Genomic DNA, 14,377 nt, shown 5'->3' on the forward strand with positions numbered 1-14,377 from the left:
TGTGCTCAAAGCAGGCCACAGCCAGGATGGTGCTGAGCATGAGGGGACTCCCTGCAGCATCCTGGGGCAGCCTGGCTCTGCGTGGCTGGCAAAATGTGCTGCAGTTTGGCCCCTGTGGCTCTGGCACTGGATCGGGGAGTTGAGCTCCAAGCCTTTTCCCCCTTCTGTGATCCCCGCACAGCTCCCTGCCTGCTGCCACCCCGCTGTCCCCTCCTGCCCAGACACACCCCATGACATCTCTACCTTCGGTCTTTATTGGTATAAAAGCCCTGAACCTAAATTATATCAAAAATGGGAGGCCTGGTTTTACAGCAAGTGGCTCAAAATGGTCACGTAAGGGTCATAAATAAATGGCTGCAGTAAAAAGGCTCCCAGGGAATTCCCTTTTGAACACTCAAGGAACGACTCCAGAGATAAAAGCCCCGTGGGGAGGCCAAGCCCAGCTTGGACCTGCCACGGCCCCTGGTGACATCCCCCCGTGTGATGTCCCCAGCCAGGGCGGTGTTCCTGGGCACGGTCCCCACGGCGCGGTGCTCCTGCCCCGTGATGCCAGAGCTCCTCTCCGCAGCCCCGGCAGGGAAGGGCAGGAGGACAGGACACATTCAGGACGTCGGGAGAGAAGGCAGCAGCTCCCAGGGCGCAGGAGAGCCTGGACCAACGTGGGCTGGTCCTCCAAGCCGGAGCTGGCATTGTCCCCGCTCCGCGTTTCCTTGGGAAGCCCCGGCTGGCGGCTCCCGCGGGACAACCGTGGGGCTGCCGAGTCCATTAAGGCACAACTCGAGGATCTGTAAACACTGGTGCCCGCCCCGGGCAGGGTCCGAGGGGCCGGCCGGCAATTCAAGTAAGGCTGGAAGCGACACGATGGCTCCCGGCCGTGCCGCCCGCCCAGCTGTGCCGCTCCTCGGCCGGCCGCGGTGGCGGATGGAGCATCCTTGGTCACCTCCTGGCCGGGGGCGGCTTCAGGGCCACCTTTGGCGGGGGACAGCGCTGGAGGGGGGTCGGTGGGAGGGACGGTGCCGGCGGCCCCTCGCCGTAGCTCGGCACTTTGCTCTTCAGCGCCGGGAGAGGTTTGCTGGGCGGCTTCGGCTTCTCCTGGCAGGGAGGAGAGACCCGACTGCCTCACCTGGGCACCCAGGAGGGACCGGGAGCGGGCAGGAGCGGAGGAAGGGCTCCCGCAGGGATGTGCCCGGCACGGGTGGGGCTGGGGCCGTGGGGAGGGTGCGTGCTTACCTGCGGGGGCCATCGCGGAGGGGCCCGAGGGGGTCCCTGCGGGCCGGGTGCCGATGGCCGCGGGGCCAGCACAGGGCTGTGCGCCCGGGCCGCCCGCGGGGCCGCCGTGCTGCTGAGCAGGCTGGGCTGCCCGATGTCCCCGAGGGACAGCTGGCGGCGCCCCGGCCGCGCCCGGCCGCCCTCCTGGAACAGCGGGTTGGCGAGGCCGGAGGGAGTCCCGCTGGAGCTCCTGTGGGACGCAGGCACCATGTGGGGCTGCTCGGGGGGCAGCGCTGGAGCTCAGCCCCGAGCAGCGGAGACGGGAATTACCCTTTGTGCGAGCGCCGCGCCGCCCTGGCTCTGAGGAGCACCACGCCGCTGCCCAGCCCGACGCCGGCCAGGGCCAGCACGGCCAGCCCGGCCGCCAGCACCGCGCTGCCGCTCCCTGCGGAGAACAACCCGGGCTCGGCACGGAGCCGCACCTCCCGGCCGGTGCCAGCCCCCCCGGGCTCCCTCCTCAACACCGTACCTGCGGCTATCCCGGAGATCTCCTGCTCGCAGTAGGGCGCTGCCCAGCCGGGGTCGCAGTGACACTCCCGCCGGTGGTTGCACACCTGGGGGGAGCGGGCAGAGCGGGGTCAGGGCGGTGGCGGAGCCGCAGCAGCTCCGGGAGGGGCGAGCCCACCGCCTACCCCGTGGTTGTTGCACTTGGCCGAGCAGTTCTTGTCGCCGTAGACCAGGAGGTTCTGGCAGCGCCCGGCGTAGCAGACCTGGGGGAGGCAGGGCGGCTCTGAGGCTGCCCCGGGGCCGGCGCTCACCCACCCCGGCCCGGCACGGCCCCGGCACGGCTCTCACCATCTCCTCGCCGCACTTGGCGCCGGTGGGCACCAGCCGCAGCTCGGCCGCCTCGCCGGCGTCGCTGCCCGCGATCACCGCCTTGCACTTGAAGCGGCCGAAGTAGTAGCCGACGGAGAAGTAGCCGGTGCCGAGGATGGGCTGGGTTTTGTCGCTCAGGCACAGCAGCGTGCCGCACTTGACGTCTCTGCGGGACACAGCCGTGAGCGCCGCCGGGCGGGAGCTCGGCCGGGCTTGGACATCCCCCGCACCCCTGGGACATCCCCCCTCATCCCTGGGACATCCCCCCGCACCCCTGGGACATCCCCCCCTCATCCCTGGGACATCCCCCCCTCATCCCTGGGACATCCCCCCGCACCTCTGGGACATCCCCCCTCATCCCTGGGACATCCCCCTGCACCCCCGGGACATCCCCCCGCACCCCCGGGACATCCCCCCGCACCCCCGGGACATCCCCCCTCACCCCCGGGACATCCCCCCTCACCCCCGGGACATACCGCCTCATCCCCGGGACATCCCCCCCTCATCCCTGGGACATCCCCCCTCATCCCTGGGACATCCCCCCTCATCCCTGGGACATCCCCCGCACCCCCGGGACATCCCCCCTCATCCCTGGGACATCCCCCCTCATCCCTGGGACATCCCCCCGCACCCCCGGGACATCCCCCCTCATCCCCGGGACATCCCCCCTCATCCCTGGGACATCCCCCGCACCCCCGGGACATCCCCCTTCATCCCTGGGACATCCCCCCGCACCCCCGGGACATCCCCCCTCATCCCCGGGACATCCCGCCTCATCCCTGGGACATCCCCCCGCGCCCTGTCCTTACTTGGGGCTGCAGGGCTGCTTGCCGTACTCGGTGAGGCAGTGCAGGTGGACGTGCTGCTCGCTGTTGTGCTTGAAGCAGACGTCGGGAGCCACCTGCGCCTCTGCGGGACACACGGAGAGGGTCGCACGCAGCCGGAGCCCGCCTTAGGCTCGGGATGCAGGCAGGGACCGCAGCAGGCGGGGCAGGAGGATGCGCAGGGAGGGTCCCTACCTGCGCCCCAGAGCGCCCGGCACTGCTCGCCGTGCGAAGGGCAGGCCCCGTTGTAGCAGTAGCCGCGGCCGTGCTGGCAGGAGATGCCGTTCTCCTGGAACACATCCTCGGGGCACTCGGCGCTGAGGCCGCTGCAGTGCTCGGCGAGGTCGCAGTCGTTCTTGCTGGCCCGGCAGAGCGCACCTGCAGCCTTCACCTGCAGGGAGAACGGGGCTGTCAGCACTGCCTGGATGCTCTCACTCCTCCAGGCTCCACAGCGCAGCAGCTCCCCGGTCTGGGAAATGCCTCCCAGCACTCCCTGGATCCAGACGCTGGCGCTCTGCTCCCGATTGAGCCGCTGACCGGCTTTTCCCCGACTTAAGAGCCTGCCGAGCTGCTCCCTGTGGGCAGCAGTACCTTGCAGTCCTGGCAGCATTCCCCTCGGGCACACTCGGCTCCCTCTCTCAGCTGGCACGTGGTGGCATTGCAGCAGCGGTCTGAGCACTCCTGCGAGACAGGGATGGACTGAAATCCTCCTGGAAGCTCCCTGAAGGACCCTTCCTGAGGGGACCAGGCTGCCATGGCACCAAGTGCACATAGCAGTGTAGCTGGCACGGGCTGAACCACAGGCAGGTTCAGCATCCCATGTGGGGACCTTTCCTGCTGCATCTTTATCCCCATGACCAACACCAAACCAAAGGACCAGAAAGGATTTTTTCAGAAGATGGAGCCTGAGCTGGCTCCCTTTGCATATCTCCAGGAAGGAGACAAAATGAGGATTTCTGTGCTCCCTGGATGAGGGAAGCATTCCTTCAGGTCCTGGCACAGGGCTGTGACCAGGGATTTATCCCAGAGGCATTGCCTGTCTGCCTCAATTCCAACCCCCCCTGGGACATGCTGGTAGGGGTGAGGAACAGCTGAGCACAGCTCTTGGAAGAACAACATGTCCCACGTCTCACCCTGGGTCACCTCTTTGGAGGACGTGGGGGAATGTCTATCTTTCTTAAGCTAAAATCACAGCCAGCTACGTGAAGGGGGGAGTTAAAATAACTCCGCCAGTTATTTTTTTGGCGGAAGCATCAGGAGCACAAGGTGAGGGTCTGCTGGACAGATCTCAGCCCCTGCTGCCCACCCTCCTTGGGAGGGCATCCCCACCTGGGGCGTGCCGCAGTCGCACTGCTCTCCCCGCTCCACAAACTGGTTCCCGCACACGGGGCCCCCGTACAGCTCGTCCGCCCGTGGCGCGTTCAGCAGGCAGCTGGTCCGGGGGTCCCCCAGGAACTGCCACATGTCCTGCTCGCTGCACCGGCTGAAGAGCTTGGGGTAAACCAGCCTGGAGGGGCACAGAACCAGGGGCTCATCAGCAGAGCCCAGGAAAAGCTGCAGGGCCACCCCACAGGCTCAGAGGCACCTGCAGATGTGGGAATTGGAAAAACAGAAACTTCCGCAGACAAGGAAAGGTTTGATCTGCAGCCTTGGGAGAAGCTTGGATTGATGTAAAAGTACTATACACAGCCATTAAGCAGAAAACCCATAAACTTATGTTTCTATAGTTGTAAGTAAGAATATGCCTTAAGTAAGTGAGAAACTGCATTGATAAGATGGTGAAGGGTTTAGAGGGTAGACGTGTGATTGTATGGAATAAACTGAGAGTTTAGAAGTTATAACAGAAGCAGATGTGTATAAGTGTGACAGAAGCCTATTGGGCAAAAGTATCCACAGTGCAGCAAAAGTAAGTAAAGGAGATGGGTTAGAAAAGCAAAATAAACCTTGTGGCATCCATCCATTGGGTGAGAAAGTTCTGTATTGCCTTGTAATGAAGAGCTTGTGACTGCTTTGAGCTATGGCCGAGTGCTTGCTCCTCTAAAATCTCACAGCCTCTGAGACTGATGTTTATCTGAGCAATAAATCGTTCTTAGCCCAAAAATAGTCCCATCCCTTCATTACAAAGAGGTGACAATGAGATGCAGTGAGGTGGGGTGGGGTGGAATGTCTGCCCAGACCTGACCATCTCACTGGTTTCCCCCCATCAGGGCACCCTGTCAGAGGACACCTGTGTGTATTTGCTGCCCGGGGATGTCCCCCTGCCTCCTTCACTCACCCAACACTCCCTGCCATGACACAGCCCCCGTCAGCTTTGGGCACGGGGCAGCGGCAGCCGGCGACGTCTTCATCGTGGGACATGCCCAGGTTGTGCCCCATCTCGTGGGCCATGGTGGACGCGGCGCCGATGGGGTTGCTGCTGTGATCCTGGGGGACAAGGAGTGCAGCGTGGGTTAAATGCCCTTGTGGTTTCTCCACAGCTTCTCCACATCTCCTCACACTGCTGTGCTCAGGTAAGGGACAAGCTGGACGTCTTCCTCTGAAGGTCCTGTGGCCCCTCAAGACATCCAGGTTGGTCTCTCAGGGCTGTCAGTGAGCTTAGACAAAGTGGCTGCTCCAAAAATGATGCTTTGTGGTGTGTCTGGGAGGTCACAGGTCCCACAGCCAGTCACAGACACCTGATAGCCTCCTAAAATCCCATCTCCTGTGTCCATGGAGCTTCTCTGGGAGGCTTTCCAAGTGTACCAAAGGTACCACAGGTACCCAGCTGGGTATCCACCGCCCCAGCACTTCTCTGGGGGTCAGTCACTTGGAGGGCAGAGATGTAGCCTTGAGGCTGCACAGGGGGACAGCTGGGGAGCAGTGGAGAAGGGGGTGGCTCTGGAGGACGCAGGGCAGGGAGGGCAGAGCACAGGACCCACCTGGTTGACACCGCCCGAGTCCCTGGTGCACATCACCAGCTTCTTGGCCAGCCCCACGGTGTTGCCGTGGAAGTCGACGCCCCTGTGGGATTGAGATGCCACCGTGGCCACGTGCCCTGGGCGGTGGCAGGGCTGGGAGGTGGCAAGGTGGTGGCCCCCCTGTCCTTACGTGATCAGCTGGGCGTTGTCGTGGGGCTTCTTCCGCAGCAGCTCCGACTCCCGCCAGTGCAGGAAGTTGTCCAGCGTCACCTCGGGGTTGGGGCTGACTGTGATTTTGTCCCTGTGGTTCCACACCTCCAGGCCAATCAGGGCCACCCGCAGGCGAAGGGGCTGGTAGAGCTGGGGTGGGACATAGCCCAGAGGAGCCTGGATTTGGGCTGCAGCAGCAGCAGCAGGGAGGTCCCACCTGCCCCAGGGAACCGCAGCCGAGCCCAGGACGCTCCTCACTGGGCCATGTCAGCTCTGTCACCCTCAATAAATGACACAATCTGGGGTGGCCACGGACACAGGATTTCCCCCCGAACCTCTGGGCTCCCTCTTGGCTGGTGAAAGCTGGGATGCAGCTCCCACACTGCTAACCAACAACTGGGGCTGAAGCAAAGCCATCAGCAAACCCAACACGGCCCATCTCATCCCTCCCTTTGTTAGCAGCCTCTCCAGCCTGAAGGTGGCCACAAGGACGTGCTCCCAGGGGTTACAGGACAAAATTTCCCTTGTGGACAGAGCTGAGCCACTCGTCCTGTCCACTCTGCACATGCAGCTGGCCAAGGGATGTGGTCACCTTGCAGCAGCCTCCTGCGGGCCTGAGATTGGCTCCAGCTCCATCACCCCACCCGTGCCAACCTGTGTGCCACCTCCTCTGTGCCCACACTGGAGCTGGGAGGGCGGGTCCAGAGCCCTGGGCTCACCTTGTCCACGTGGTTCACGATTTCCTTCATGCGGTTCTGCACGGTGCGGAGGTCCTTGTGCTTCCTGAACTATGGGAAGGACACAGAGGGATTCCCAGGGTGGCTTTGAGCTCCTCACTGCAGGCTGTGACAGCAAACTCACAGACACCGACTGTCCCCACTTTACCTCCTGGTTGTCCGCGACCAGGACCAGCTCCACGTACCGGGGACCTTTTTGCACCGGCCCTGATTTCTGAAAGGGGAGAGGAAAGTGGGGTTCAGCTTGCAGCTTGCCAAGCCAGGCAGCTGACCCAGCGTGTGTCGGACCCTGGAGCACCTTCCAAGGTTAGCAGGTCTCCTAGTTCAACTCTGGGATGTTGTTTTGCTGGGTTTCAGACTTCCAGCTTGCATGCTGGAAAACCCAAGCCTGCTGCTGGGATACCACAGCAGGCTCTGCAGGCTGCATGGGTGGGAGGATGCTCCTGCTAACCGGGCAGCATCCGAGGGCGTGTTCCCACCAGAAACCAGCTGTGCTGGGGCACCCGTGGGAGAGGGGCACGGCCGAGAGGCACGGGACGCCCCCTCCTCCCCGGGGCTCCGCGGGACCCGGCTCAGGGGCAGCAGCGATGCAATCCCGTCCCTACCCAGCGGTAGAGCTTCATGGCTGCAGGGGTTTGGGGCTCGCGGTCGTACTGCAGGGTGGCCCCGGGCTCCCGGCAGGTGCCGCGTTTCCCCCGCAGGTGAGCTGCTCGGTACACTGCGTGCCGCCCGGCCGCCGCCCCCTCCAGCGGCTCCAGCACGAAGGTGGTCTCATTCACCCGGAAAAACCCACTGCGGAGAGAGAGGGCAGGCGTCAGCCTGGCGACACGGGCAGGACACGGACAGACCGCAGCACAGCCCTGGAAGTGCCTGTGATATGTGCCCCGTCCCTGGAATTGTTCAGTGCCAGGCTGCAGGAGCCCGGTCTAGCGGAAGGTTTCCCTGCCCATGGTTTGGGGTGGGACTTAATGAGCTTTAAGGTCCCTTCCATCCCAAACCATTCGGGGATTCTACATAAATCCAGCCAAACTGGCTGCTGATCTGAGGGGACAAGTTGTGGCACGGGGACTATCCAGTACTTCAGGCAGCAGGAATGTCCCGGGGCTCAGCAGCTGATCCATTAAGGATGGATCCAGTGAGGGCTGGATCTCTGTGGTGTCAGGGCTCCACTCTCACCCCAGTGCCATGAGTCAGGCTCCCCAAAGTGCTGCGAGCCTTTCCTGCCGGGCACCCAGCCAGGGCCGGCACCTCCAGCAGGAAGAGGGATGTCATCTTCCCTTCCGCAGGGAAAGCTGAGCTCTCACTCATCAGCACGGCCGGGGCTGTGTCACACCGGCTCACCGGGGCTCTGTCACACCTGGCTGCTGTCCCCAGCCAGGAGCAGGGCTCCAGGGAGCCGGGGCCGTACCTGAGCCCGCCGCAGGTGCTGATGCTCGCCGCCGAGTCGGGCTGTCCCCGCACATGGCCCTGGTAGAAGCAGTGGTCCTGCCGAGAGGGAGGGCAGAGCTGTGGGGGCTGCACGGGTGTGCAGAGGGGTGGGGAAGCTGCTCCCCCACAGCCAGCCCGTACCTGCGTGTCCGGCTGCTCCGTGACCTCCGAGCCGTCGGCCGAGTAGTGAGTCTCGGTGTAGTGCTGCCCCAGCAGCGCCCTGGGGGTGGGGAAGGGACATCAGCAGCGACCCCGCTTTAGGGGAAAGCATGTGGGGACTGTGACCCACCCCGGTGGGCTTGGCAAGGAGGGAATAAAGTGCTCTGGGCTGGGGTTTATGTCAGTGGTGCGGTGACACCAGGCCTTGGAGAAGGGATGCTCATGGCAAAGGTGGGGTGCAAACTCCCCCTCAGGCCACCCCAGCGTGCCCACTGCACTCACCTGTTCTTCTCCAGCCACAGGAGGTACTCCCTGCCTTCAGCATGGATGCCATAGAGGACGTGGCTCGGGTAGGTGCTCTGCATGAAGGAGAGGTGCCATCAGGGACTCGGCAGCAGCCAGAGCTGCACCAGAGGGCCCCTGGCCCCCGTCCTGCCCAGAAAGGTGGGACAGGGTCTGTGTGTGCCCTGCTGAGGGAGCGGGGGCCTGGCTGCTCGCCCTGGAGGCACGCAGCAAAGACACAGGAAATCAGAAGAGAGGGAAGAAAGCATGTGGGCAATAACGCAAATCCCCGGCACATCCTGAGATGAAGAACAGGTCACCCGCAAGGAGACGGAGTCAGCAGAGTCTGGTTTCCCGTGTCTGACACATGGCTGCAGATGGCCGTGCCAGGGACTGAGGTTTCCTACTCATCAGTCACAGAGCTCCTTTTTTGGGGTCTGAGTTCAGCACTTACTCACCGGCTGAACCACAAAGATCCCTACGGCTCTTATCAGCAGAGACTTCTTCCTCCCTGCCCCATCTAACACGCCACATCACGTTTAGGGAACTGCCTTGGCTCTCCTCGGCCTCTCAGAGCACATTTTATTATCACTGTGTCCCAGATCCTGGTGGGAGGGAGCCAGGGTGGCTGTGGCCCAGCCAGCTGAGAGCTCTGAACCCTCAGGATGGAGATGTTCCTACAGGAAAAGTGTTTCCCTCTGGGCTATCCTGTGATCTGCACCTCCAGAGGCCCCATCCCACTGGGGTCACTGGGAAAGAGTCACAGTCCAGTGTCAGGCTGTGCCCTTGCCACAAGGGATCTGAGACAGCTCCTGAGGGCACATCCACCTCTCCTGAAGGCACATCCACCAGTCCTGAGGGCACATCCACACCTCCTGAGAATATATCCACCTCTCCTGAGCGCACATCCACCTCTCCTGAGGGCACATCCACCAGTTCTGGGGGCACATCCACCAGTTCTGAGGGCACATCCACCTCTCCAGAGGGCACATCCTCAGCCCTTGCAGAATCCAGGTGTGGAGAGAGCCGAGCCAAAGGCAAAGCAAACCCTTCCCATGGGGCCAGCATTCCTCAGGGATGAGGTGTGCTGCCTCTCCCTGGGGAGGGTGACAGCACCGCTGTCATGCCATGGCTCAGCATTCCCAAGGGGATGATCTGCTCCCTGGAAGGAGCCAGGCTGAGTGGAAAGCCCTGCTGACTCAGTGCCAGCAGGGCCAGGTGAGAGGCTTTGCCTGTCACTCAGCTGCCCCATTGTCCCTGGTTTGCAGTTCCAGGCCAGCATGCCAGCGTGCTCGTGGGTCCAAAATTCTTCTCTTATGAACAGCGTCTCCCGCCTGTCCCGACCCCTGTCTGCCAACAAAGCCATCCTTTGTTATTGTTGGCAACACCAAGGCCAGCAGAGGTCTGAAGGGATGGCAGGAAAACACTTGGAAGGGAGCGCTGGGTCAGGGAGCGTCTCGGAGACGACCGCAGGGCATGTTTAAAATAAAAAGTCCTGATAAAGCTTCTCTGAATCAGCCCCTTCCTCGTCAGCATGGGCTGTGCACGGGCTCCAGATGGAAAGGCTTTGGGAGCAGCCCTGCGAGCCCCGTGGCCGTGCTGAGCCAGCACAGCAGAGCCATGGCCAGAGCACAGGCAGAGGAGGGATTTCGTCCAGCTGGTCTCAGTAAGAGACCCAGAGAGCTTGCAGAGGATGGGGACGGGATGTCCCACCCTGCCCCAGCTCAGGTGGGAAGAGCCAACAGGCCTTGCACACTTTTCCAGAGCCCTTTCCGTGAAGAACCCGGGTGTGCCGCTCTCCCTGCTGTGCTGCTGGGAAGGCTGGCACCCAGGAGATCCCGTGCTGCAGCACCCAGGGCTCCACCCTGCCTGCAGGCATGACCTTGTGGATTTAAGCAAAGCCAGGTCTGCTTCAACCCTTCATTGCTGGACCAATCCCATGTGTCACTCCAGCCCCAGAACCAGCTCCTGGTGGCCTATGCCCATCCTGGCTACAGGAAGAGCCAGCGTGGAGAACACCCATCTCTGTCTCACAGGGGCTTGGTGGTGGTCAAACCTTGCTGAGAGCTTCTTCCCCCACCCAGATGACCAGGAGAGCAAACCTAACCTCTCTCCGAGGGGCAGAAAAAAAGGGATTGGAAAGCAGAAGGCTTCCTACCCTCAACAAGGCAGGTTTGGGATGTCCAAGGACCACCCAAGCCAAGACCAAATCCAGGTGCCAGCCATCAGACAGCCCCTGAGGCAGTCCCAAGGCACACAGCCCATGGCAGATGTCTTCTCCAGAGGGATCCCGAGGTGGGTGAGCTCCCCTTTCCCAGAGATCGGTGCAGAGCCGCCCGGCACACGCCCGGCACAGATGGTGTCTCTAAATAGCCCAGGGAATGTTTATCTCGTGGACAAGTTTAGGTTTCTAGAGCAGGGAAAACAGATGCTTTTGGGGAGTGTTTTTGAAGCTAGCTTATCAGGAAGGGCTTGAATCACAGAGGAACGTGCTGTATGGCACTAGGGAATACGTGTCCCCGGTCCCTCCATCCCTCCAGGCGCTAAAATCAGCGCTTTTTGGGTGTAGAAAAGGAATTTAAAAAAAAAAAAAAAGGTTGAATTTCACTGTAAGGCACTGAGGAAAGTGTCTTTGAGGTCAAGGCATCCTACAGACATCGACATCAAGCACTCCAAACTCCTGACTCAAACCCCATCCCTTCCCCCAAATTGCCAGGTTTCCCAAGAAAAACAGCATTGGTTTGCTTTCATGTGGATTTCTGCAACTTTCTGATTCTTATTTCTCTGTCCCAAAGGACAAAAAAAAAAAGCCCCAGCTTCAGCAAACACAGCAAGAAAAGTGCTTACAGCTCCACGAGGCTTCGCAAACCCCTCCTTAAGGAAAGACCAGATGTCACAAGATCACGGCAAGGCTGCAAGAGGTGCCACTGCTGGGTCACGTCTCCAAAAAAAACACTGGAGAAAGCAGCCCCTCTCTCCAGGAGTCCACCCCGCTGTCTGCAGGTCTTAATTAGACCCAAAACAGCCCAGAAAAGCTGATCTGATCAACTGCTTCAGCGTCTCCATCCTCTGGGGTGGAAGCAAGGCAAGGAAAGGGGCGGCACTTCATTCTTTCGGCGCAGGGCTGAGGGGGTCTGGCCAAATGGTTGGTGCAGGGGTCCTGCTCCGAGCCGGGTGGTGGGACAGGATCCCTGCTGATTGCATCCCCCGGGCAGATTCGCTGGGAAGCAGCGAGGGCGGCTGTGCCGAGCTGTGACTCACCGGAGGCGCAGAGAGGTCCCTCTTCCCCCGGGGCACCGGCAGCTCCCGCGGCAGCACCGTCTCGTACCTCTCGACGTGCGGCAGCTTCTCCTCCCGCCCGGCCGTGGAGCCTGGAAAAGCCGAAGGGCTTTGAGACAGATGCCCGGGAACAGCCGAGACACAGAACATCCCGAGCTGGAAAGGGTCCCACAAGGATCACCGACCCAGCTCTTGTCCGTGCCCAGACACCCCAACAATCCCACCCCGGGCACCCCCGGAGCGGTGTCCAAGCGCTCCTGGAGCTGTGGCAGCGCCGGGGCCGTGCCCATCCCCTGGGGGAAGCACCTTTCCCTGACACCCACCCTAAAGCCTCCCCTGCCCGTCCGGCGCAGCTTCACGCCGCTCCCTCGGGTCTGAAGCCCGGGGGACAACGGGAGCAGCCAACGTGAAGGTGCAGGGATGAGCCCGAAAGGCGAGTCCTGAGATACCTGCTGGGAACGCAATTCCCTGGCAGCTCCAGGGAGCCGCAGCCACCCCAGCCCGGCGCCCACAGAGCGCTCAGCATCCCCCGAGAGCGAGCAAGTCCCTCTGGGGCCAGAGAGCCCCGCCGCGCCCCTGGAGCGGCGATACAGAGAGGTTTTCCAGCTCCCCGTGGTGATGCCACCGCGTGTGACTCGGCGTCTGGCGGCTGTGGGGGCTGCTGGGGAGAGCGGCTGGTGCCTGGGTGGCTCAGCCCCCTCCCAGCCTTCCTCGGATGTCGGAGCGCAGAATTTCTGCCATAAACGCTTTGCTTTTCCCGGGAGCCCCGAACGCCGCGCTCGGACGGGGCTGGCTGCTCGCTCTGGGGGTGCCCGCGGCTGGGAGCCAGATGAGTCCCGGGGGACCTCACCGGCTGAATGACGGGGGACCCCCGACTCGTCGCGGGCCACCGGTTGTCACCGTCCTCTCGCCTTCCCGAGGTGCCGGGAGGCACCGGGAGCATCCCGGTGGGAGCGAGCCTGGCCCCCGGCGTCCCTTCTCCATCATCCTCCTCCTCGGGTGGCGAGAACAGAGGCGCACCCCGGGACTTTTCCCCCGAGAGCCGCGGGGGGAACTCATCCCCACGGCTGCATCCCGGTGCCTCCATCCCTGCCCCCCGGCGGGGTCCCGCCGCACGCCCCCCAAACTCCCCGCCCGGCTGCCGCCCCCCGGGACCCCAGCTCACCGCGGGCCGGCAGCGGCAGCAGCAGCAGCAGCAGCAGCGGCAGCAGCAGCGGCGGGGCCATGGCTCGGAGGTCCCGCCGTGCCCCCGCTCGCCGCGCCGCCGGCAGCCCCCGCCCGCCGTGACTCACCCACGGCCGCGGACGGGACGGGGCGGGGCGCGGCGGGACGGGCCGCCCACGGCGGGGAGCGGCGGCACCGGGGCACCGGGCGCTGCAGACTGCCCGCTGGGAATGGCGAGGGGCCACGGCTACCCGGGACTGGCCAGGGGACATCGCGGGCGGCCGTGGGCAGCTGGGGAGAGCCCACGGGGCACCGGGGGCAGGCGGTGGCGGTGCGAGGAGGATCCGCGGGCACCGGGCGCTGTCCGTGGGGAAACGGGGACTGCCCGCGGGGCATTCGAGGGAGGGTGGTGGGGGCATCGCGGGGCTCTGTGAGGCCCTGGGGACGGTCCCCGGGCCACCACGGGGGACCGCCGGGACTTGAGAAGGGTCCACAGGGACACCTGGAGGGTCCATCGGGGAGGGAGCACTGGAGAGGGTCCACGGGCCATTGGAGCGTGTCCGTGTGCCACTGTGGGAATTGTCCATGGGGCATCACGGCGCCCGTGGGCCACTGGGGACTGTCCACAGGGCATTTGAGCAGGGACGGTGTGGGGCACCTGGAGAGTCCCTGGGGCACTGGGCAGGGGCCACGGGGAAAGCCGGAAGGTTTGCAGGGCACCAGAGGGTGTCTGTGGGACACCGGGGACTGTCCATGTCCGGGAGTGCTCTGTGGGGTATCGTGGCTGGCTGAGGCTCTGGGAAGGGTCCAAGGGACACGGGGGGGCTGATCAGTGGGGTAGTGGAGGCTGCCCACAGGGCACTGGGGTTGAGGGACGGTCCAGGTGGCACTGGGGACTCTGTGTATGGCTTTGGGGGCATGAAGGTGGGGCCCCGGCCTGGTGGGAAATGTCCTGTGGCTCTGCAGGGGCTCTCGGGGCACTGGGGTGGCTGCACTGTCACAGGAAGCACTGGAGCTGCGATATCAGGGCAGACAAGCCAGGCACGTTTGTGTTTCTGGGTGTTTCAGGCCAGGGCCAACCAGGAAATGGAAATGGACACAGGCACGTGGGTGGGAACGGATTTGGGATTAGTCATCGATGGGTGCTTAGAAGTTTGCTGTTGATTTAAAAAATGAACTCTCCATGACTTGTCGTGGGACTCAATGCTTGCTGGTGGTGCCCACCCTCTCCTGGGATCTCTCTCCCTCTGGCAAGCTGGAGGAGCAGCAGAAGGCCATGGAGCACACAGAACCTTCCCTCCAGTGAGCTCTG

At 63.1% G+C, this 14,377-nt stretch overlaps 1 protein-coding gene across 1 annotated transcript; it reads right to left on the minus strand.

The window, feature by feature from the left end:
- Positions 1-936: 936 nt before the first annotated feature.
- ADAM8 (ADAM metallopeptidase domain 8) lies at positions 937-13,127 on the minus strand. Its single transcript, XM_031505150.2, has 21 exons — positions 13,067-13,127; positions 11,884-11,993; positions 8,623-8,699; positions 8,323-8,401; positions 8,162-8,238; positions 7,359-7,545; positions 6,902-6,967; positions 6,736-6,804; positions 5,997-6,166; positions 5,828-5,909; positions 5,185-5,333; positions 4,239-4,416; positions 3,501-3,590; positions 3,105-3,300; positions 2,895-2,994; positions 2,065-2,251; positions 1,902-1,979; positions 1,739-1,823; positions 1,540-1,654; positions 1,231-1,459; positions 937-1,092 (listed from the first exon to the last, which is right to left on the minus strand). The coding sequence occupies exons 1-21, from the start codon at positions 13,125-13,127 to the stop codon at positions 937-939; spliced, it is 2,541 nt and encodes an 846-aa protein (XP_031361010.2).
- Positions 13,128-14,377: the final 1,250 nt, after the last annotated feature.

Source organism: Lonchura striata, chromosome 7 (assembly GCF_046129695.1).
Source record: "Lonchura striata isolate bLonStr1 chromosome 7, bLonStr1.mat, whole genome shotgun sequence".
NCBI lineage: Eukaryota > Metazoa > Chordata > Aves > Passeriformes > Estrildidae > Lonchura > Lonchura striata.